The sequence below is a fragment of the Erpetoichthys calabaricus genome, chromosome 9 (genome assembly GCF_900747795.2).
Source record: "Erpetoichthys calabaricus chromosome 9, fErpCal1.3, whole genome shotgun sequence".
NCBI lineage: Eukaryota > Metazoa > Chordata > Cladistia > Polypteriformes > Polypteridae > Erpetoichthys > Erpetoichthys calabaricus.
In genome coordinates, this window is record NC_041402.2 from 183,850,781 (window position 1) to 183,874,952 (window position 24,172).

General features: G+C 42.6%; 1 protein-coding gene across 2 annotated transcripts; it reads left to right on the forward strand.

Moving 5' to 3' along the window:
* The first annotated feature begins 1,363 nt into the window (after positions 1-1,363).
* Positions 1,364-23,901, forward strand: cel.2 (carboxyl ester lipase, tandem duplicate 2). 2 transcript variants are annotated; one of them, XM_028808582.2, is made up of 11 exons: positions 1,364-1,493; positions 1,737-1,884; positions 10,661-10,780; positions 15,233-15,430; positions 15,576-15,706; positions 15,858-15,965; positions 16,194-16,311; positions 16,465-16,651; positions 21,684-21,887; positions 21,969-22,166; positions 22,256-23,901. In XM_028808582.2, exons 1-11 carry the CDS (start codon positions 1,425-1,427, stop codon positions 22,446-22,448), a joined length of 1,674 nt encoding a protein of 557 aa, XP_028664415.2. In that variant the 5' UTR covers positions 1,364-1,424; the 3' UTR covers positions 22,449-23,901. The 2 variants fall into 2 exon arrangements, with proteins under 2 accessions (XP_028664415.2, XP_051787760.1); XM_051931800.1 differs by lacking the exons at positions 1,364-1,493; positions 1,737-1,884 and adding an exon at positions 6,394-6,442.
* Positions 23,902-24,172: the final 271 nt, after the last annotated feature.

Here is a 24,172-nt window from a genome sequence, read left to right on the forward strand (position 1 = left end):
TGACACCTCAGTGCCGCACAGGAACACTGTGAGGTTTTTTTTTTTTTTTTTATTACAGTGGCTGGAGTGCCAGTCCTGCCACTAACCCCAAATTTTCCCTGTATGTTGGAGGAGCCGCTTGCATGGCTGGGTGCAGATTAATGTCATACCTAGGATTGCAGGTTAAGGGCCTTGCTTAAGGGCCCAAAGAAGAAGACAGCAAGAAAATGAGCCCAAGAAGAAAGACAAGGCCCTGTCAGAGTCAAAGACTAGATCTCTATCCAGTTAAGAATTTGTGGCTGGACTTGACGGAGGCTGTTCATTTAGGATCTCCATGACACCTACCAGACCTTGAGCAGTTTTGCAAAGGAGAAGAAGACGAGAACAATGGGGGGAAAATGGCGACCTGGTAGAGCACACATACTCAAGGCTGCCAAACTGTCATCTACTCAATACTGATTTGACGGAGACGTGCATACTTACGTGAAGAGTTATTGTGGGTTTTATATTTGTGATTCATTTAGGCCACTTTGTTTTCACATTGACATTAAAGAGTCGTCTTCCGTTGATCTGCGTCAATCAAGAAGTCCACTGTGAGTCAATGTTTTATAACAGTAAAATGTGACAACCTCCACAATGATGAACACTTTTTCTAAACACAGTATACGCCATCATTCACCCTTAAAAAAAAAAAAAAAAAAAAAACTCTTCAAAACTTTCTCAAATAACCATAGAGACAACAAAGCCATTGAGCCATACCATAATTTTTCCTGCACTTTGGGTGCATTGGCAATACACACACAGGTAGGGTAACTGCAGCCCAATGGAAAAACCTTGACGTTTTTCACTCATCTCCATTTTCATTATGGAGGTCATGATTCCCAAGACCCCCTCTGGCAGATTAGAATTAAACTTGCAGGCTACTGGTTGCCCAAATGCTGGAGGTCTGAGATGCCAGCAGCGTGACATAGCCCCGCCAGCTCACAGGAGTGGTCAGTAGGAAGCTGATAATGTTGTTAAAGCCTGAGAAGGAGTCAGGTGTGCTGATAAGGCTTTCATGGACTGTGCTGAGAAGCAGACATCTGGTGCAGCTCCACTTCCAGAGGCAGACACCTTGGCTCATCTGTGGGAACTGCTGACCAGCACTTTGTTTGGAGGGGGCCACTATGGTGTGACTTGCAGCTTCGGTGAGGTCACCAGCGTAAAGCCCCGTGGTGGTGGTTGGTGTGAATGGAGCGAACTGGGGTCACTGAGAGACTAGTGTGCCTGTGCCAGTGCCTAACTTTTAGATAACACAATGTTTAATGTTCTCTCCATCCAGACTGAGGCCAAGAAGGCTGAAGGACGGGAATTTGTTTATCAGGCCATTGCACGTGTCACATACACAGCAAAATATAAGGCCGGACGCCTGTGAGCTTCTGCCATAGTCGAGACGTGGACGCATCATGGCTCTGAGGGGGATGTTTGTGTTTCTGGCGCTTGCCTACTGCTTGAATGTAGCCTCTGGCACTACAGTGAGTTATGAATAAAGTCCTTATGGTGGCATGAATGAGAGGAACGAAAAAAACAACCAACAAAAGGGGCAACCCTGGCAAAACTAATATTACTCACTTTAGACAGGGGCAAGGAGATACCAGCAAGGCCGCAACATTGCCTTGCAGTATATGCTGGCATGATGGGTCAAGGGTGAACGAAAAAAACAGTTGATCCCCTAAACATTTTCTTGACCTCTGTTTGTCCCGACTGTCTTTTCACAGCTTGGCGTGGTGTACACTGAAGGTGGCATGGTTGAAGGCACCAATAAGAAGGTGGGATTTCGAAAATACCTTGATATCTTTAAGGGCATTCCCTTTGCTGCACCTCCAGGGAGATTCGAGAACCCCAAGCCTCACCCCGGATGGTCAGGTAAGACCACTACCACATCTGCTTTCTTGGTGCTGTGCCTCTAAGCTCCCAGGTCACATGGTCCAAGGGCCTCTTTAAATGGGTCTGGGTTATTGAGACCACTGATGCACCCACTTCTGGGTCCTCCAGGTGGATGTTAGCTACCTGGTTCCTCAGGACAGACATATTGATTATCTCAATGTTCTCCCTTTTTTTGTTCTTCCATTTTTCCCATGTTGTATAAAGTACTCAACAGACATTACTTGAGTGAAAGTAGAGATACCACCCTGAAAAGTGACCTCAAGTAAAAATTTACCCCTGAGCAAAATACTCAAGTCGAAGCTGATAGTATCTGATATTGATTGTACTTAAGTACAAGTAAATGTTGGGTCTTTTCCCCTTTTCTATTCACCCATCTATTTCTGAAATCTTCTCATCTAGAGCAGGGTTGCAGGGAAGCTTTAGCCTGTCCTAGCAGGCACCCAGCACAAGGCAGGAGCAACACCTGGACAGGATGGCAGTCCATCGCAAGGTGAACACTCATGCACACATCAAGGGCCAACATAGCATCAGTGATCCACTTAAATTTTTTGATTACACATTTGTGTCAGAAAATCAAGTGAAGGATTATGAGAAGAATTTAGGAGTCATAGTGGGCTCAACACTATCCAGTATGAGGAAGTCGGGAGTGGCAGAGAACTATGCAAGAGTGGTACAGGATATGAACAAGGGTAGTGTGACAGTGGTGATGTCTGCGGTAGGAATGACGGATACGTTTGAGGTGGGGGTGGGATTACATCAGGGATCGGCTCTGAGCCCTTTCTTATTTGCAGTGGTGATGGACAGGTTGACAGACGAGGTTAGACAGGAGTCCCCGTGGAATTGTGATGTTTGCTGATGACATTATGATCTGTAGCGAGAGTAGGGAGCAGGTGGTGGAGATCTGCTCTAGAGAGGAGAGGAATGAAGGTCAGTAGGAACAAACTGAGAATACATGTGTGTGAATGAGAGGAAGGTCAGTGGAATGGTGAGGATGCAGGGAGTAGAGTTGGCGAAGGTGGAGGAGTTTAAATACTTGTGATCAACAGTACAGAGTAATGGGGATTGTGGAAGAGAAGTGAAGAAGAGAGTATAGGCAGGGTGTCGGGAGTGATTTGTGACAGAAGGGTACCAGCAAGAGTGAAAGTGAAGATCTACAGGATGGTAGTGAGACCAGCTGTGTGTTATGGGTTGGAGACGGTGGCACTGTCCAGAAAGCAGGAGACAGAGCTGGAGGTAGCAGAGATAAAGATGCTAAGATTTGCATTGGGTGTGACGAGGATGGATAGGATTAGAAATGAGGACATTAGAGGGTCAGCTCAAGTTGGACGGTTGGGAGACAAAGTGAGAGAGGCGAGATTGCGTTGGTTTGGACATGTGCAGAGGAGAGGTGCTGGGTATGTTGGGAGAAGGGTACTAAGGATAGAGCTGCCAGGGAAGAGGAAAAGATGAAGGCCTAAGAGAAAGTTTATGGATGTGGTGAGAGTGGACATGTAAGTGATGGGTGTGACAGAGCAAGATGGAAAGGACAGGAAGATATGGAACAAGATGACCCACTGTGGCGACCCCTAATGGGAGCAGCTGAAAGACAAAGAAGAGGTGGACTCACCACTATCAACTGCCAGACAGTGTTCAGAAGCCATTAAGAAGGCTAACAGATTGTCAGGTTATATAGCGCCTTGATGTGTAGAGTGCAAGTCCAAAGATGTTCTGCTCAAGCTTTACAACAAACTGGTGAGGCCTCATCTGGAGTACTGTGTGTGTGTGTGTGTGTGTGTGTGTGTGTGTGTGTGTATATATATATATATATATATATATATATATATATATATATATATATATATATATATATATATATATTTTGTGGCGGGCGGCCGGCCAGGTCCCATGCCTGGCCAGGACGCCCCTTCTACATATTTTCCCTGGGAGCAACCATGGGCGTCTCAGTACCTCCCGGGACACTTAGTGTCAGGCTTCCTGACTGAAGATGGTGCCTCAGTTTCCCACAAGGCTCCATGGGAGATGGAGTCCTCAACAGCCCGGTTGGGAGCTGGGGTGGCTGCCAGGGGGTGCTGTATGGAATCCACAGCATAGCTGGACAAATCTTCAGCCCCACATAAAAATGCAATTGGATCCAGGTGGTCAAGCACCTGGAACACTTCTGGGTGGGCTATAAAAGGGGCCAGCCACCACTCCCCAAGGACCAGAATCGGAAGGAAGAGGACAAGGTTGCCTGGGAGAAGTGGTGGTACCAGAAGAAGGGTTGTGTGTTGTGGTTTAAGTGCTTTGGGACTGTGTATTGCCTATGGGGTTCATGGGGAAGACGTGCCCCACAGGTGAAGAAAATAAAAGTCTTGTGTTTTTACACGTGCCTCTGTGTAGTCTGTGCCGGGTTGGGCGCTATATAGCGTCTAATTCACAATATATATATATTTAAATAATAGGCAGGGGTGTGCAAGGTCATTCCTGGAGGGCCGCAGTGGCCGCGGGTTTTTGTTCCAACCCAGTTGTTTAATTAAAAAACAATCCTTGCCAATAATTACATTTCATGGCTTGTTAGTGCTTTAACTCTGCTATGTCAAGTCATTCTCAAATCCTAGATTTTTTTCTCCATTCTAAAGATATTATCCAAATATTTTGAAGTGTAAATCGGATGGGTAATTCTCAATCCCTCACTTTTTTCTCTTCTCTTTCCTTCCAAGTATTTAATTAAACCAAATAGTGCACGATAAATACACACAGGTGTAAAGGGTAACAAGCAAAATGGATAACTGCTGGTTTCTTTTTTCATTTGCATCTTATTGCTAATAAGGAGCAATTAAAAACCAAGAATGCAGCTGTTTAAGACTTAAATAAGCAATAAGGGTTCAAAATCTTAACGAGGGAGATAACTAATATGAGGCAGAAGTGTTTCTAGAGCAATTAGTGCTTCTTATTAAGCAATTGGGTTGGAACAAAAATCTGCAGCCACTGCGGCCCTCCAGGAATGACTTTGCACACCCCTGTAATAGAGTGTGATAGATGTCTGTCTGTATGTCAGTCTGTTTTTTCCTCTATTAAATTCTACCCTCTTTGACCAATCTGGAATATGTGTTGGTGTTTTTTTGGTTTTTTTTGTGGTGATCAACTCTTCTGGACCAAATTTTTCCTAGTTGCTTCCTAGGGCCATAAGGACAGGACAGACTACTTCGGGACCCACAAAAAAAAGTTTTATTTTTCCCTGGGTACTACAATTTGCACACCAGTGCCACCTGCTGGCTCAGAGCAAGCAAAACCTCCAAACAGACTGAAGCCAAACTAGCAGACAAAATGACCAGAGCTTAACATGACTTGCCCAGTCAATGATGTGTGCTTCTTCTGTCTCCTGTAATATAAAAAGGAGTATGGTGGGCTTTTGCAGGGGGTTGTTGGATGAGGCTTGATCAGAAGTGAAAGTGCAGCGTATCACAAAAGAGGATCAAAGGATTGTTGTTGAACTCCTACTTTATTGGCTTTTCTTCACAATTTAAGCACCACAAACTGTCCACCTTGAACTACGACCAGTCAGACATGACAGCATTTGTGGTTACAAACCAGCAAGGAGTTCCAGCAATTCTAGAATCCAGTTAAACCCAAAAAAAGAGTACGAGAGCAGAGATATTGATGGTGGGTGACAGATAGGACAGCAAGCAGTGACAAGAGGGTCACCATTTAAAAAAACACATCAACCTTTGCTTTCTTTCCTTAACCCATTCTACAAATATAGTTGGGTAATGTCTGGCACTTTGGCTAGTGTCTAATAAAATGCTTTACCTGGACTTTAGGCTTCATCACTTCTAGTTTCACATTTAAAGGAATGGCCTTTCAATTTTTCATTGAGCTTTTCCAACTGTTTCACGATCTGCCTTGGAGCCGTGATGCCCAGGATAACATGACAAGGTGAGTGAAATAAGTGAATGCATGTCACCAATGTCGAGCCTCACCCTGTTCTGTGGGACACACGCTGTTCTGGTGTTCCCGAGTTCCTGCTTTCTTCACACACTAGAGTGTTCATGTTTGGTTGTTTACTCACTCCTGGCTCCTTGAGTGACACTCTTCATTGTGTATTGTTCAGGCATCTCAGAAGGTGCAGTTTTCGTTATTTGCACTTTACAATCTCTTCATCAGAAACGAGAAATTCCATTCTTTTACTATTTCAGGAAATCGGGGGTTACTGTATTTTACTGTTAATCCCCTTGGATTTGGTGAAACCAGAAGTGATGCCAGCTTCCAAGATTTTTACATTTTTGTGTTTGTGTATAAACTGAACCATTCCTAATAAAACCGAGATCTACTATTTTAATACTGTATAATAAATGTCAGCCCTTACTAGTACGTAGTATTCAGGCACGGCCGGAGTGTAGTAGTTCAGTGTTTTGGCGACCTCTGCTGGCCTTTTTTTAAGCTTGCGCTGCGCGTGGACGTTTAGCCGGACGGGAACGCGCCTGCCTTCACCTTCCGTTTAGGCGCGAAGTTCGTTCTGGCGGCGGCCGTTCTTTTCAGTACGGCGGGAGACTTTCAGGTAATTCGAATGTAGTGAAAAGTCGAGCAAAATGACGCCTTTTATTGGCTAACTAAAAAGATTACAATATGCAAGCTTTCGAGGCAACTCGGGCCCCTTCATTTTGCTTGACTTTTCACTACATTCATAACGGCTAACACGGTACAACACCCTAGTACTACAGGTAATTTGAATGAATTTGACCTTTTAATCTCTTAATAAAACACTACGTGTGAGTATTAATCTTCCATAAGTATATGTCTTTTATTTAAGTATTATTTTTGATCAAGAAATTTATATTTAATAAAAGAAATAAGCGTGTTTATGGTATAGGATAACAATTATGTCTGCTCTGCAGTATTCGTGTTTTGTTAACTTTCTGTTCGTTTACCACATACATTTTAATTTAAAGTTTAGCGATCGTCACCATATTTCTGCAACAACTGTTGGTTAAAAGTTTACAAACATAACATAACCAGTTAAAACTTTATTACTCCGTTTGATGGCATGCTGATGTATTGACAGTTTTTGGAAAAAATGTAAATTTCTTAATTCAAGGAAAAGGAAAGCAATGTATAGATAGTTAATTATGAAAACGACTACTCAAAAACCACAGAGTACTGTCAGAAATCTCTTCAGATCTCCACCAAATTAAGTGAAAACAGCAATACATAAATAGTGATATGCGGCAATAAACACACGAATAACACAACGCTGTATAAGCATAAATAAAGGTATCATGAAATGTATTTTTGTTGCTTATTTCCTTGTGTATTTGTTTAATGATAATTTCATCTATTTATTTCAGAAACACCACCTGTTACATGATAAACGCGATGAAATGAAAACCCGTATTCACTGGTTGGCGTTGAGAGGGCGGGCTGTAGCAAATAATGCGTTTTGATTGGTGAATCGTCAACACGTCACAACATACGCAACAGGCTTCCCAAAGGCTAGCAAAGCGTGCCTGTGTGCTTCCATTGCGGACACGAGTGCAACAAAACGTTGCCCAGAATTGCTGTACAAAGTCGCGACTTTCATTTAAGAAGTCAAAACTCTGTGTGTACTCTTTGCCTATAAATGTAACATTTGATAGCCACAGACTTATGCGCACTCTGCTGATGATTCACCAATCGACAAACGCAATGCCCACAAAACCCGCCCTCTCTACTTTGATTTCATGTAGTGTGACGTGTCTTGCAATAAACCAGGGGTCGGCAACCCGCGGCTCTGGAGCCGCATGCGGCTCTTCAGCCTCCTTGTAATGGCTCCTTTTGGCCTTGACAAAAAAAAAACAAAACATGAAAATGAATAACGGCAATTTCTTAATTTCATTTGTATATAATACATGTAATGTTTATTTACTACTACTACTGTTATACACTTTAACATCTAATTTTTATTTTTTATTTATAATTTGTCAACTAAAATATGCGTCACATCTACGTCTATAGCCCTCGCCTTTACCTGCAGGTGGCTTCTGGAGTGTGCGACCCCTGCACTAACCATGAATAAATCCCAAAAATGAAAAATCCCAGAAGAGAACAGAGAGTTTAATTCTGCGTGGACAGAAGCATTTGCCTTCACCGCCAACGACGCTGGCTTACCGGTGTGCTTAATATGTGGCGATAAATTATCGAACAACAAAAAATGTAACGTTGAAAGACATTTTCGAAACAAGCTCTCAGCATTCACTGAAAAATACCCAAGTGAAGATGAGCGAAAGAGAGCAATTTCGGAACTGCAACGGAAAGCTGAACAGAGCAAACATACTTTCAAAAAGTGGATCACTTCTCCACAATCAACTACAGCTGCTAGTTTTGTGGCAGCTCAAGAGATCGTAAGGAGGGGTAAGCCGTTCACAGACGGAGAATACATGAAAGAATCGTTCATAAAAATATCAGAGCATCTATTCTCTGACTTTAAATGTTTTGGTGTTTGAGCGCATGATGACAGTGTTTGCCAGAGATGTACAGAAAGGTACACTCTCTCACTTCCCCTCCCTGAGAGAGTTCAAAGCAGTGAACATTCACATAAATTGTGATTATTTCCACCGTACAATTATTGCAATGCAAGCTGCATTTAGAGAAAGATTCAGTGAGTTCAGAAAGAAAAAAAACACTCTCTCCTTCCCTGGACATCGACCCATCCCTGCTGAACACATCCGCATTCACAGGAGTAAGTAAGCCCGATCTAGAAATTGAACTGGCCGCATAGCGGATAAAGATTTATGGGTGTCCAAGTTCAAATGCCTGACAGCGGATCTTGAAGAAGTCGCCCGTCAGAAGGCTACTCTCGCTAAAGAGCACAAATGGACTGATATTGAAAACCTCCCCAAACCCGACAAACTTGTTTTCAATACATGGAGTGCCATTCCCGAAACATATATGAACATGAAAAAATATGCATTTGGAGTCCTGTCCATCTTTGGCTCAACATACTTATGTGAGCAAGTTTTCTCAAGAATGAACTTCATAAAGTCCAAATATCTCTCCCACCTCACACATGAGCCTGCAGTCCTGTGTGAAGGTCAAAGTCACATCGTATAGCCCCGACATAGAACAACAACAACATTTATTTATATAGCACATTTTCATACAAAAAGTAGCTCAAAGTGCTAGAGATGATCTGCAGCGAACTTCAGAAACAGAAGTCACATTAAACAGGTGAGAACAATAGCATTTAATAGGCTAATATTTAAAAAAAAAAAAAAACATTTATTTCAGACCCGGAGCTGATATAGGTTTTTTTGTATGTTCAGGTGCTTCAGTTGATTGCTGGCTGAGAGGGAAACCTGAAGAGGATGAGAGCACACTGAAATGGAATTTTATGTTTACTTTTTTAAAGCTGCTAAGCTACAGCTAAATGTTTTATTTATATTAAAGTGGGCTAGTTTTTATTTTAATTTTATACAGGTATAGGAAGGACTCAAATAGGCCTGCAGAGTTCAGTTAAATTTATTTCAAAATAGGCCTACACATGCACACTGCACTTCTGTTTGTTGTATTCCGTGGTTGTAACATGTAAAATCTAAAAAAAGATTAAAACTTTTAAAAGTTTATAAGCTGTGTTATGTTTTGCGGCTCCAGACTATTTTTCTTTGGAGGAAGAGGGGGCAAAATGGCTCTTTTGATAGTGAAGGTTGCAGACCCCTGCAATAAACAAATGAAGAAATCGTTTAAAAATGCATAGAGAAATAACCAATAAAAGGACAATTCCGCAACACATTTAATAAATTATGTTCACATATCATGGTGTTCGTGTTCATTTATTGTCGCATTTCACAATATATTTATTTGCATATTTATAATTCATGTATTAATTTATTCAGTTTTGTCCAAAATGTTCTTCCATATCTCAGGTACAATGAGGTGTTTTAGAAATATATATTTATTTAGAAGTAGAAATGGTGTTTGACATAATTTATGTTCATTGTTTTGAAACATTTAGTAAGACAAAGAATGGGTACCCGCTAATGACTTGATAAACTAAATCAAAAATAATAGTACACCCTAAACATATGGGTGCTTCCTGCTAGCCTGACAAATTTCTACATCTTACCGAAGTACCAAAGCAGCCTTTTTAAAAATGTTTGTAGTAAATAAATAAAACATTATTATTATTATTATTATTGTAGCGCAAATATCAAAGCACCCACCCAACCTCACACCCCAGAGGTGATGCACCTTGATGAAGTGTCTGGTTTTTATCTTCTCAGTTTCTTTCTTTCTTTTTCTTTCAAATCAGAGGTGGCCATTCAATTTTCTGCTGTTCTCATTTTTGACTGTCTTGTTTCATCTGAACTACACAGCTACATTATTATTATTTGACTTGAGTGATATCAGATTTGTATACAGTTGGTTTGCAAATAAGGTTAGTTTTGAAGATCCTGAAATCACCTTAAATAAAAAGAAAACTGAAATGAACATTTTATGGTGGTCCTAAAGTCATTTAGAGAATCCAAGGGATAACAACTATACTAACAGTTAAGATGTACTGCATGAGATTGAAAAGAAGACTAGAAGAGAATCAAGTGAATCCCAGCACTGTCACAAGGCCTTTGCTACGTATAGTTACTTTGAGAGGAAAAAAAAAAGAAAATTGAGGTGGAAAAAGAAAGTTTAAAATTAATTATTCATACTTAATATCTATTTATGTAATTAATTCTGTAGTTTCTATTCTCCAATCTCCTTGAAGTTTACATTAAGATATTTTAGAACTTTCTTCATTTTGGTGCAGGTATTCTTAAGGCCAATGAGTTCAAGAACAGGTGTCTCCAGATGACCCTTCTGCAAACTGGTACTCGAGGCGGGGAAGATTGTCTCTTTCTGAACATCTGGGTCCCCCAACATGCAAAAGGTGAGCTGAAGAGTATAGAAGTCGGTACATTGGCCTCCCACAATGTTTGTTTTACCTGCCTTGTCTAATGCAATATGGTCCTGTTGTGTACTTCCTCTTTAAAATGACTATGTACCTGTTTTGAGGTACTGCCAATGAGTGAGTTAGGCTCTCAACTCCATAGTAGTAAACAAGCTTTCATTATATCTAGAGCTTTGTGTGTACTTAATGTCCTATTGAACTTGAATGCCATGGTGTTGATAGAATTATAAAGTTGATAGGTCTGAAAAATTTAGTGGTACTTTTATTACTATTCAGTTTATTATTTTCTCTCTTCTTGTCTTTTTAACTCTTCTGCCTCAAACTGAGTCGACTGCACCTTCAATTTCGTTGTTCCTTTGCAAAAGTGACAATGACAATAAATACCTGTTAGATATATAGTGCCTTTCACATATCTGTTATATATATCTAACAGATAGATAGATATAGTGCCTTTCACATATCTGTTAGATAGATATGTGAAAAGCACTATATAACAGATAGATATGTGAAATGCACTATATCTATCTATCTGTTAGACAGTTATATAGTGCCTTTCACATATCTGTTGGATAGATATGTGAAAAGCACTATATAACAGATAGATATGTGAAAGGCACTATATCTATCTATCTGTTAGACAGTTATATAGTGCCTTTCACATATCTGTTATATAGTGCCTTTCACATATCTAGATAGATCTAACAGCTAGATAGATATGTGAAAGGCACTATATAACAGATATATAGTGCCTTTCACATATCTATCTATCTAGCTGTTATATAGTGCCTTTCACATATCTATCTAGCTGTTAGATCTATCTAGATATGTGAAAGGCACTATATCTATCTATCTGTTAGACAGTTATATAGTGCCTTTCACATATCTGTTATATAGTGCCTTTCACATATCTATCTAGCTGTTATATAGTGCCTTTCACATATCTAGATAGATCTATCTATCTAAAAGAAAAAGTACACCCTAAATATATGGGTCCTCCATGCCAGTCTGAAAAAAATAAACTACATCTTACAGAATACAGTTCCATAGCTAGGTACTAACCCATAGCAGACCTAACAAAACACACAGTTGCAATTTTACACCTGTGGGTTCTTACCGTGGGTGGCACGGTGGCGCAGTGGTAGCGCTGCTGCCTTGCAGTTAGGAGACCTGGGTTCGCTTCCTGGGTCCTCCCTGCGTGGAGTCTGCATGTTCTCCCCGTGTCTGCGTGGGTTTCTTTCTACAGTCCAAAGACATGCAGGTTAGGTGGATTGGCGATTCTAAACTGGCCCAAGTGTGTGCTTGGTGTGTGGGTGTGTTTGTGTGTGTCCTGTGGTGGGTCGGCATCCTGCCCGGGATTGGTTCATGCCTTGTGCCCTGTATTGGCTGGGATTGGCTCCAGCAGACCCCCATGACCCTGTGTTCGGATTCAGCGGGTTGGAAAATGGATGGATGGATTGTTCTTACCGTTGGCTTCATAATCAATATACAGTCCGCAGTGTCAGTACACAAGGTACTGTTACAAGCTGGTGCACAGAGAAAGGAACAGAATGTGGAACCTACTGGAACACACTTTGCAACCTTTAACATGCCACAGCTATGTATCGCAGCAAGTTTAGACATTTTGGGGAATAAGGTGCTGTCAAGCTCCCTGTCCTTAATAATTATACTGGAGTTTTTCCTCAGGTTCTTTCCACAAAGTTTCAGGAGTTTGAATGTGTGCAGATAGAGTACAGTGAAATTCTTACAAACAAGTGACAATATTCCAAATAATTAACCTTTTAAGCTTAATTATCTAATTAAAACTAGTGCACCAGTGATCATCAAAAATAAATAGAAATAATTAAACAAAACATATAACAGAAAGAAAAAGTTAATCATCAAAAATACATGCATAATGAAAAGAACAACAAAATAAAATTCTCAAACTGAACCAAACTTGCTTTACTTGAAGTTTCTTACCAAATAAATATATAATCTGTTTAACTGAATCAAAAAAGCTAAAGACATTACAAACTTGTATTGGCCACTGTTATCAACAATAAGGTTTCCAAAAATATGCTTGAAAGGATCATGCTCTGTCTCTCTGAGTCAAAAGACATCAGCTTCAATGAGAATGGAGGCTAGAGGGGCATGAGTTTTGATGTTTGCCGGCTAGTTGTGTGTACCAGACTGCCCACTGCCTCATTTGTCCAAGCGGTGTCCTTGGGGAAGGGTCTGTAAGGTCAGTGTACATTTTTTTCTTGAGCCTCTGTTACCATCTTTGTCGATTTTTGTGATGGCCTACTTGAAAGAATAATGTGTTTGCATCAAGTTCTGTTTCCTTTTGGGGAAAACAACAGCAGAAGCTGTCACAAAGCTTCAAGAGGCTTTCAAAGAAGAAGCTTTGAGCCAGGCAAGGGTTTTTACTTTAAGGTGCTCGAGCGATTGCGTGATGCAGTGAGGAGAAAACTACCTGAATTGCGGCGATCAAGCGAGTGGCTTCTGAATCACGACAACACAGTATTGACTGTGCGGCAGTTTCTCAGGAAAAAATGGGATGACAACTGTCCCCCAAAACCCTGGACCTTGAACCGTGCATTTTTTTTTTTTTATTATTGCTTAATTTAAATTTAAATTTTGCCTTTAAGGTCCCTCTTCATTCTTGGAAATAAAAAAATAAAAAAAATCAACAAACGATCCATGCAGGTGGTATAGTGGCAGCGCTGCTGCTTTGCATTAAGGAGATTGTGGGTTTGCTTGCTGTGTCCTCCCTGTGTGGAGAGCATTTGAAGTAGTGAGGAAAGTGCTATGTAAAGAAGTATTTAGTATTAATTCATTTATAAGATAACAATTACTAACACAGGGGTGGCACGGTGGCGCAATGGTAGTGCTGCTGCCTTTCAGTAAGGAGACCTGGGTTTGCTTCCCGGGTCCTCCCTGCGTGGAGTTTGCATGTTCTCCCTGTGTCTGCGTGGGTTTCCTCCCACAGTTCAAAGACATGCAGGTTAGATGCATTGGCGATCCTAAATTGTCCCTAGTGTGTGCTTGATGTGTGGTCATGTGTGTATGTGCCCTGCGGTGGGCTGGCGCCCTGCCCGGGTTTGTTCCTGCCTTGCGCCCTGTGTTGGCTGGGATTGGCTCCAGCAGACCCCCGTGACCCTGTGTTAGGATATGGCGGGTTGGAAAATGACTGATTGGCAATTACTAACACATGAATATGTTGCAAATGTGTAAATACAAAAGTGAACAATTAACATAATACAAGAGCAAAAACAATGAAAATAAAGTTCAACAAATGGCAGGACAAAGCCTCCTCGAAGGCGGCCTTTTGACACCCAGTAAAAATATTAATACACACTAAAGGTACAGGGGGTCCTACTGCTAGCTTAAAAAGTATTAGTAGACATATAGTTTAGGGGATGCCAAGTGCTGTCTGATATAATGTTGGTAGTGCTGATAGCTAGGGGACTCTTACTGGCTTATTATAAAAACATTAGTGTTATTTTTCTATTGTTATTGCATAGGATGCCACCTGCTGGCAACAACAATATACTGTTTGAGGTAAAACATATATAGAGGGGTGATGCCTGTTAGAATAACAAAAAGATAAACCTACTAAAGATTACAGGGCTGCCTGCAGCTGGTCTAATACAGATGTTGATTGTGCTAATACAGGGTACCCCTACTGACGCAATTCAATGTTGTCAAAAGTAACTACCATGCTGTAAATAGTAATAAAACTGATTACACATTGGAGTCCTCCTTCTAGTGTAACAACAAAAAACAGTGTAGTGTAGTAAAAACAGTAGTACAGCTCCCAAGAGTGTCCATTATTGGCTTAATAATCACGCCTGCAGTGCTCAATCATAGGGTACGCCCTGCTGCCACAATCAAATAATGAATACAGTGGCACATAGGGTTCTGTTCTGTCTTAATAAAAAGCAGTAGTAGTAGCAGTAGAGCCGCTTATACGAGTGCCTTCTGCAGACCTACAAATGGTGGTAGCGTTGATGCACTGGCCTCCTATTTGCCAAATAAAAATATTACTATAGTCTATAAAAAAAAAAAGAGTGCCTCCTTTTAGTCTAATAAAATAATAGCACAAGTTCTCTGCTGGTCTTATTACACTGTTGGCATTGTTGACGCACATGATGACCCCCTACAGATATTACAACACTACACAGTATAAAGGTGACGGACACAAGCACCACCTACACCCATGGGTGTTCACTTGATTGTTGGCACTAGCATTTCAAAAGGTACCCTCGGTCTAAAACACTTGCACAGCCTGTAAATATTTGGCCCGCTGCTGGCCTAATTAATGGGGACTCAGGAAAATTAAATAGGATTCAAAACTGCTAGTGAGGGTCCTGTTTAGCTCACTGGCACAATAATTTGTCCATCCAGGCTTCTCACATCCCTGTTACCCCCAACTCCCTGTTTGTGTTTCAGTGTCTACTGACCTTCCTGTCATGGTCTTTATTTATGGAGGCGCGTTCCTGGTGGGTGGATCCCAAGGCGCCAATTTCCTGGATAATTATCTGTACAGTGGAGAGGAGATTGCGATGAGGGGAAATGTCATTGTGGTGACCCTGAACTATCGCATTGGAACTCTGGGCTTCCTAAGCACGGGTGACTCCAATGGGCCAGGTGGGTGACCTCTGAGGGATACTCTCATAATAAGAGGTCAGGAGTTGGGGTGATTGTAAAATTCATGCCGGGGTGTCACTGAATGGCACTGAATATGCCATCAAGGTCCTCCAGTCTCATTATTACCGTGAATAATGTTTTATAGGAAATTACGGCCTAAGAGACCAGCACATGGCCATTGCCTGGGTCCATCGCAACATCCGAGCCTTTGGTGGTGACCCCAATAGCCTCACAATCTTTGGTGAATCGGCAGGGTCTGCCAGCGTCAACTTCCAGGTGGGTGAGAGTTGGGGAGCGTATGGTCAACAGAATTTACTTGCAAATCTAATGAGATTTTTTTTTTTTTTGGGAACATGTCGGAACTTTCTACCTGCTTATGATGCTAAGAATCTCAGATTACAATGCCTGTCACGGATTTCATTTTCAGATCCTGTCTCCTTACAACAAAGGGCTGATCCGTAGAGCCATCTCCCAGAGTGGTGTTGCGCTAAGTCCCTGGGCGACCAACACCAGACCCCTCTTTTGGGCCAAAAAGGTAACTTTCTTTAGGAGAAATCTGTGATTATGTAAACACTCCTACCATTAAGGCCAAGACCCTGAATTCATCATTGCTGGGGGACATGAACCTGCAGGGCTTCTTTGCAGTGACATCATACATGCCAGGTCTAATCTATTAAGTATCTTCTCCGATGAGGGCCAAACGCATCCACAGCTTCACTGTCCACCATGACTTATTCACTTTGCCTGTGTGTGCTTTCCACAGATCGCTGAGAAAGTTGGCTGCCCAACCAATGATACGGCTAAGATGATGGCCTGTATGCGCATTACTGACCCTGTGGCCCTCACTCTGGCTGGCAACTTGCAGCTGTTTAACTTGCAAGGTCAGTAGACGAGCTGCTGCCAATGGAAGAAGCTTTTGTGTTGGTTTAGTCCTGATTCGGAAAGGACTTCAAAGGGAGACCACCGCTTAAGCAAGAAGACTATGAGCAGGAGTGAGGTGCGATCTTAATATTTATTGTCATTTCTCCCTTTAGAGCCAGTGGTCTTCGGACTGGGCCTCTCCCCAGTGGTTGATGGTGACTTCATCCCAGACCATCCTGCAAACCTGTATCCAAATGCAGCTGATGTGGACTACATTGCTGGGGTAAACGACATGGATGGCCACTTTTTCGCAGGATTTGACATTCCATCAGTCAACAGAAAGAAGGACACGACCCTTCCGTAAGTCTGCAGCAATGGCCTTCCATTTAGGGTGGAGACATGGGGTGATATTTACTAGTTAATCTGACAGGCAACGCTGAAAATGACCATGAAATCTTTTTACAGTGCATCCGGAAAGTATTCACAGCGCTTCATCACTTTTTCCACATTTTGTTATGTTACAGCCTTATTCCAAAATGGATTATATTCATTTTTTTCCTCAGAATTCTACACACAACACCCCATAATGACAACGTGAAAAAAGTTTACTTGAGATTTTTGCAAATTTATTAAAAATAAAAACATTGAGAAAGCACATGTACATAAGTATTCATAGCCTTTGCTGTGAAGCTCAAAATTGAGCTCAGGTGCATCCTGTTTCCCCTGATCATCCTTGAGATGTTTCTGCAGCTTCATTGGAGTCCACCTGTGGTAAATTCAGTTGACTGGACATGATTTGGAAAGGCACATACCTGTCTATAGAAGGTCCTACAGTTGACAGTTCATGTCAGAGCACAAACCAAGCATGAAGTCAAAGGAATTGTCTGTAGACCTCCGAGACAGGATTGTCTCGAGGCACAAATCTGGGGAAGGTTACAGAAAAATTTCTGCCGCTTTGAAGGTCCCAATGAGCACAGTGGCCTCCATCATCCGTAAGTGGAAGAAGTTCAAAACCACCAGGACTCTTCCTAGAGCTGGCCGGCCATCTAAACTGAGCGATCGGGGGAGAAGGGCCTTAGTCAGGGAGGTGACCAAGAACCAGATGGTCACTCTGTCAGAGCTCCAGAGGTCCTCTATGGAGAGAGGAGACCCTTCCAGAAGGACAACCATCTCTGCAGCAATCCACCAATCAGGCCTGTATGGTAGAGTGGCCAGATGGAAGCCACTCCTTAGTAAAAGGCACATGGCAGCCCGCCTGGAGTTTGCCAAAAGGCACGTGAAGGACTCTCAGACCATGAGAAAGAAAATTCTCTGGTCTGATGAGACAAAGATTGAACTCTTTGGTGTGAATGCCAGGCATCACGTTTGGAGGAAACCAGGCACCACTCGCCACCAGGCCAATACCATCCCTACAGTGAAGCATGGTGGTGGCAGCATCATGCTGTGGGGATGTTTTTCAGCGGCAGGGAATGGGAGACTAGTCAGGATAAAGGGAAAGATGACTGCAACAACGTACAGAGACATCCTGGATGAAAACCTGCTCCAGAGTGCTCTTGACCTCAGACTGGGGCGACGGTTCATCTTTCAGCAGGACAACGACCCTAAGCACACAGCCAAGATATCAAAGGAGTGGCTTCAGGACAACTCTGTGAACGTACTTGAGTGGCCCAGCCAGAGCCCAGACTTGAATCTGATTGAACATCTCTGGAGAGATCTTAAAATGGTTGTGCACCGACGCTTCCCATCCAACCTGATGGAGCTTGAGAGGTGCTGCAAAGAGGAATGGGCCAAACTGGCCAAGGATAGGTGTGCCAAGCTTGTGGCATCATATTCAAAAAGACTTGAGGCTGGAATTGCTGCCAAAGGTGCATCGACAAAGTATTGAGCAAAGGCTGTGAATACTTATGTACATGGGATTTCTCCGTTTTTTGATTTTTAATAAATTTGCAAAAACCTCAAGTAAACTTTTTTCACGTTGTCATTATGGGGTGTTGTGTGTAGAATTCTGAGGATAAAAATGAATTTAATCCATTTTGGAATAAGGCTGTAACATAACAAAATGTGGAAAAAGTGATGTGCTGTGAATACTTTCTGGATGCACTGTATGTTTTTCATGGTTAACTCCACTCAAAAAATGCCATGCAAAGATAACAATTGGAGCTTTACATTGAGATTCTTTAGCTTTAAGTCCAGCTCCACAGATAGAATTTCATGTGGTATATTTATTGTTTATTTGTTTGTTTATTTATTACTGAGTTTCACCGGTCATGTTCAACATTGTCTCTTTTACCTGAAACCTGAGAAATACCATCTGAGGTTTGCTTCATCCACCAGATCCACCTTCACACCCAAGGACTTGTTATTTAAAGAGCTGGTTATCTAAATTGGCAGTGGGTGTGTACATGACTGAGCCCCTTTTTAATTATGATGATTTGTTGGAAATAGATGAATTCAATGTGATAGTGGGGTGAATCAGTGGCACAAAAGTTAACACAACAGCCCCACAGTCTTGGATTTGAATCCTTACCTAGTTACCAAGTGTGGAGTGGGCACCTTCTCCTCAGGTCTTCATGACTTTTTTCATTTGTTAATCTCCCACATTCAAAAAGTGTGCATGAGAGGATGTGCTCAGTGTCCCTGGTGTGTACTCCAGTTGTGTGCAACATTGAACTGGTTTTTAAGAAGACTTAAGAAACATATAAATGAATAGGTATTACGTCAGACAGCATGGTGGCACAGTTGACAGAATCACTACTTCTCAGTTCTTGGTAGAGTTTGCAGATTTTCTTTGACCATATGTTTTTGCTAAGGTCTCTCTGTCTCGTGGTCTGGTGGCACACTCAATGGTTGTATGTGACTGCCTGTGATGTTTCATCGAGAGAGTTCAGTGTCTTTCTGTGTCAATATGGCTTTTCTAAGGCAGTGTACTGGGTAAAGTATAAATGAGCCCAAGTACAGTTGTGGCCAAAAGTTTTGAGAATGACCCAAGTACAGTGTTCCTTTTCACAAAGTTTGCTGCTTCAGTGTTTTTAGATCTTTTTTGTCAGATGTTTCTCTGGTAGACTGAAGTAGAATTACAAGAATTTCTTAAGTTTCAAAGGCTTTTATTGACAATTACATTAAGTTTATGCAAAGAGTCCATATTTGCAGTGTTGGCCCTTCTTTCTTTTTCAAGACTTCTGTAATTCACCCTGGCAGGCTGTCGGTCAACTTCTGGGCCAAATCCTGACTGATGGCAGCCAATTCCTGCAGAATCAATGCTCGGAGTTTGTCAGAATTGGTGGGTTTTTGTTTGTCCACAAGTTCTCAATGGCATTAAGGTCTGGGGAGTTTCCTAGCCATGGACTCCAAATTTTGATGTTTTGTTCCCTGAGTCACTTAGTTCTCACTTTTGCTTTATGGCCTGGTGCTCCATCATTGTTGTTCACCAAACTGTGCTTGGATGGTTGGGAGAAGTTGCTCTCGGAGGATGTTTTGGTCCCATGGCTCAGGATCAGGGCACCACCAGTGCAGAGCTCACTCAAGAATGGCAGCAGGCAGGTGTGAGTGAGGCGAAGACTTTTGGAGGATGGCCTGAGGTCAAGAAGGGCAGCAAAGCAGCCAAGACAAACATCAGGGACAGACTGATATTCTGCAAAAGGTACAGGGAGTGGACTGCTGGGGTCAAGTCATTTTCTCTGATGAATCCCCTTTCTGATTGTTTTGGGTAAAAAGAAAAAGGTAAGGGCGTTACCATCAGGCCTGTGTCATGCCAACAGTAAAGCATCCTGTCACGTCAGGTTGCTTCTCAGCCAAGGCAGTGGGCTCACTCACAATTTTGCCTAAGAACACAGCCCTGAATAAAGAACGAGACCAAAACATTCCCCCGAGGGCACCTTCTCCCAACCATCCCAGAACAGTGTGGTGACCAACAATGAACAATCCAGCATGATAGAGCACCGGACCATAAGGCAAAAGTGAGAACTGAGGGGGTCATGGAAGAAAACATCGAAATTTGGGGTCCATGACCAGGAGACTCCCCAGACCTTAATCCCATTGAGAATCCTCAAGAGGTGGGTGGACAAACAAAAACCCACGAATTCTGATTCTGCAAGAATGGGCGGCCATCAGTGCGGATTTAGCCCAGAAGTTGATTGCCAGTAGTGATGGGAAGTTCGGATCATTTTACCGACTCGGACCTTTGAGTCTCGTTCAGCAAAATGAATGAATCTTTTTTCAAGTCATTTTGTTCATTTCGTTCATTTTAGCAAAATATAATTAAAATGTTACCTGTTACCTCCCTAACACATCTACTGCTTACACAAATGTTGATCACTCAAAATTGGAGTAAAAATGAACACTGCTATAGAATAGTGTACGATTATTAACTTTTTTATTTATAAGAAAATGCCTTTTAGATATTTTTGATAATTTTATGATAATTTCTAAATATGATCCAACATACAACAAATGGAATTTTACGTTAGTATTTGACTGAGGTACTGAGCCGGTAAGTGGTCACGTGACAAAAGAACGAACGACTCGAAAGACTCGAGGAATGAACTAATCAATTCTCTTTCCGGCTCAGACTGCATAGGTTAAGCTTATGGGGCTGTCACGTGATGAACGAACGACTCGAAAAACCCGAAGACTCGAAACAGGTGAATCAATAATTCCAATACAGAAACTAGGAAGTTGAGCAAATGCGCATGCGCGTCTGAACGAATCACTCCCACGAGACGACTTGTTCTTCCCGAGTCACATTAAAGATTCGTTCAAAATGAACGAATTGTTCAAGAACGACCCATCACTGATTGCCAGACAGCCTGCCAGGGCGAATCACAGAGGTCTTGAAAAAGAAAGAAGGGTCAACACTGCAAATGTTGACAATTTGCATTATCTTCATGTCATTGTCAATAAAAGCCTTTGAAACTTATGTACTGCTTGTAATTCTACTTCAGTCTACCACAGAAACATCTGACAAAAAGATCTAAAAACACTGAAGCAGCAAACTTCATGAAAACCAACACTTGGGTCATTCTAAACAGTTTTGGCCACGACTGTAGTGTGTCTCGACACTGCTGTTGAAAGAACTCAATGTTGTTGTGTCGGCGTACTTCATAGTGGCTCTTAGTTTTGTCTTCATTCTCTCTTCTCCACCACTACCTCCTGGGGGTCCTCAATGCACCTCATAACTAAGCCTGTCCTTTTAATTAGCTTGTTGATTCAGTGGGTCACTTTTGAAGTGATTCTACCACATTGGCCGTCACAGAGTTGTATAACATGTAATGGATGGCGCTACTCACATTAAAGTAGTGCAGTTGCCTAAGAAAGAAAAACAAACAACAACAAGAGTCCGCTCTGTACGTGAATAATGACATTTCTACTGACTAAGCCAAGGTTTGATTGCCAGCTCGGACCTGTACAAGCTGCTGCTGGGCCTGTCCAAGGAGAAGGGCGATCCTGCTGCCAAGGACGCTTTTGATCTCTACACGCAGAGCTGGGGAGCGAACCCCTCACTGGAGACCATTAAGAAGACCGTAGTCGACGTGGAAACAGACTTCCTCTTCATTGCCCCCACATATGCGTCCCTCTGCTTACATAACCAGCATGCCAGGTGAGGCCTCCTTGACCTTGACGCGTCTGGGATTTGGGGTTTGGAGTTACGCTGTGCCTCACTGGCCTCTTTGTGTTGCAGTGTGGGTAAAACATACACGTACGTCTTCAACATGCCATCCCGAGTGCCGTTCTTCCCAAGTTGGATGGGGGCGGAGCATGCTGAAGATTTGCAGTATGTCTTTGGGAAACCCTTCACTACCCCACTGGGCTACTTCCCTCGACACCGAGACGTCTCCAAGTATATGATTGCATATTGGACCAACTTCGCCAGGACAGGGTAAATAGCCACCACACAACCGTACACCTTCATGCTTTCAGGTGCCAGCATCAGTGCTTGTCTGCAGCATTCATTCTGTTATTCCACAGGGACCCCAACAAAGGAGAGTCCGACGTTCCTGCTCAGTGGCCTGCATTTAACTGCAAGGACCTCCAGTACCTGGAAATCAACAACTCCATCAAGTACAGCTCGGTCAAGCAGAAGCTGAGGACCCGCTTTGTGCACTTCTGGGCCGATGTTTATCCCACCTATGCGGATGTCATCTCATCTCCCGTGCCATAGACTGCCCCGTGTTTATTTAGGCTAACGCCCCATCAAAATCTTTATTAAAAACCAATTCAGATGTATAGTCACGTTTTAGGCAATATTAGTAAATCTCATCCCCAAGACAGCCTTCCATGGACTTCCTTTGTTAAAGCCCTGAGCAGACCTGCACTGGCACAGGGGGTCTAGACCAACCTTCTTCAGTAAGCCACCCACCCACCTACCTACCTACCTACCTACCCTGGCCTTCTTAATTAAGTGACAGCCTTGATCAACAAGTCACAATCTAAAACAGCTTGACAAAGATCCCACCTCCAGTCAACCAGACTTCCGTAAAGCTTAGATGGCCTCCCCCACATCCAAATACTACAATTAAGCCTCAACTGCTCAGCCCTGTTCATATTCCACACTGCCAGAAGAGTTCCAAAAGTGTCTTCCCGTGTTAAAGCAGACCTTCAAACAGCCTCGGGACCACCACACCCACACTCTGGCATCAATGGACCATAACCAATGACCCCAGTTAGTAAGCCTCAACACCTCGGGCAGAACCGCACTCTCCTTATAAATTGTACCATCAAGATGATTTCAACCACTGAGGCGTCAGTGGGCTCCTTCATTAACTACACCTTGATAAGCCCACCTAGTAAAACTACACCCTCACAAGGCCAAGTTCATTCCAGGTAGTAAACCTCAACAGCCCCCTTGGCTTAAGCTGACCCAGTTGGTAAACCAGACCCTGTAGCAGCTTAGGGGTGAAAGCCACTGCACCTCATTCTGTAGGTCTGGTAAGCCCCTTTAAATATGAGGAATGTTCCAAAATATTTTTTTTATTTAAACTCCATTTATTAAAAATTTCAAAAACAAATGATGTCACTTTTCTACAGTCACCTTCCTTTGCAATGCCATTTCCCCAGCGTCATACCAACTTTTTAATGCCCAATTCCTACTCCTCCCACCTTCACCGTTTCCAATGAAAATACGAGAAGTGGAGAAACTTTTTGAACGTCCCTCGTAAATCACACCCCTGCTCGGACCCCTTGGCTTGCTCTTTCCAGAACATGCCTGGGTCACCAGCTGGAGTAACCCCTCTGACCTAAAGACACACCATTAACAATGAGGCAATCCACTTGAAGTTAACTAAAGCTCCCCCCCAAAAGGCCACATGGCCAGAGCCGTGTTCCGTCCGTACTAATCAATTTGTCACTTTCCTGTCACCTTCACCTCTGACCACTTCACTCGGGGCTGTGGCAGATGGCAACTCCTCTATAGGCACCATTCACAACCGCGTTATTGCCAGTCCATGTCCTGCTCCGTATGAGGCGCACCACCTGCAGCCAACACCATACGCAAGACTGGCAGCGCTCAACTCAGCAAAATAAAGCAACAGCAGTGACCAAGTATTGCCTCACGCCTGGGCACGGGCATAGTTTGTTGTCTTGAACTTTAACATAATAAAGGACATCCATATGTAGTGCTGTCTGTGATTTGGAGGTTTGGCTGTGCAGTGTGTATTTGATTTTATTGCTCCTGTCTGCTTTTTTTGTTTGTGGCCTTCATCTTACCGAGGATGGCCTGACACAAGTCCGTGGTCAGTGAATGGAGACAAAGCCACCTCTTGACATTTCCCATTCTTTAACATTTTCAGGGCATAAAACCTTGCGACAATAGTTGAAGAGGTCTACCTTCTTCCCTGTGGTGGCAGCTATAGGAAGCAGTTTACACCACAGACTCCTCTCGTCACC

What these genes read in the sequence shown, in the direction of transcription:
- cel.2 (XM_028808582.2), top strand. Translation starts at nt 1,425, where the DNA reads ATGGCTCTGAGGGGGATGTTTGTGTTTCTGGCGCTTGCCTACTGCTTG. An exon ending in GCAGCTGTTTAACTTGCAAG is followed by an intron (nt 16,312 to 16,464) that starts GTCAGTAGACGA and finishes TTCTCCCTTTAG; the next exon opens with AGCCAGTGGTCTTCGGACTG. An exon ending in TTACATAACCAGCATGCCAG is followed by an intron (nt 21,888 to 21,968) that starts GTGAGGCCTCCT and finishes TTTGTGTTGCAG; the next exon opens with TGTGGGTAAAACATACACGT.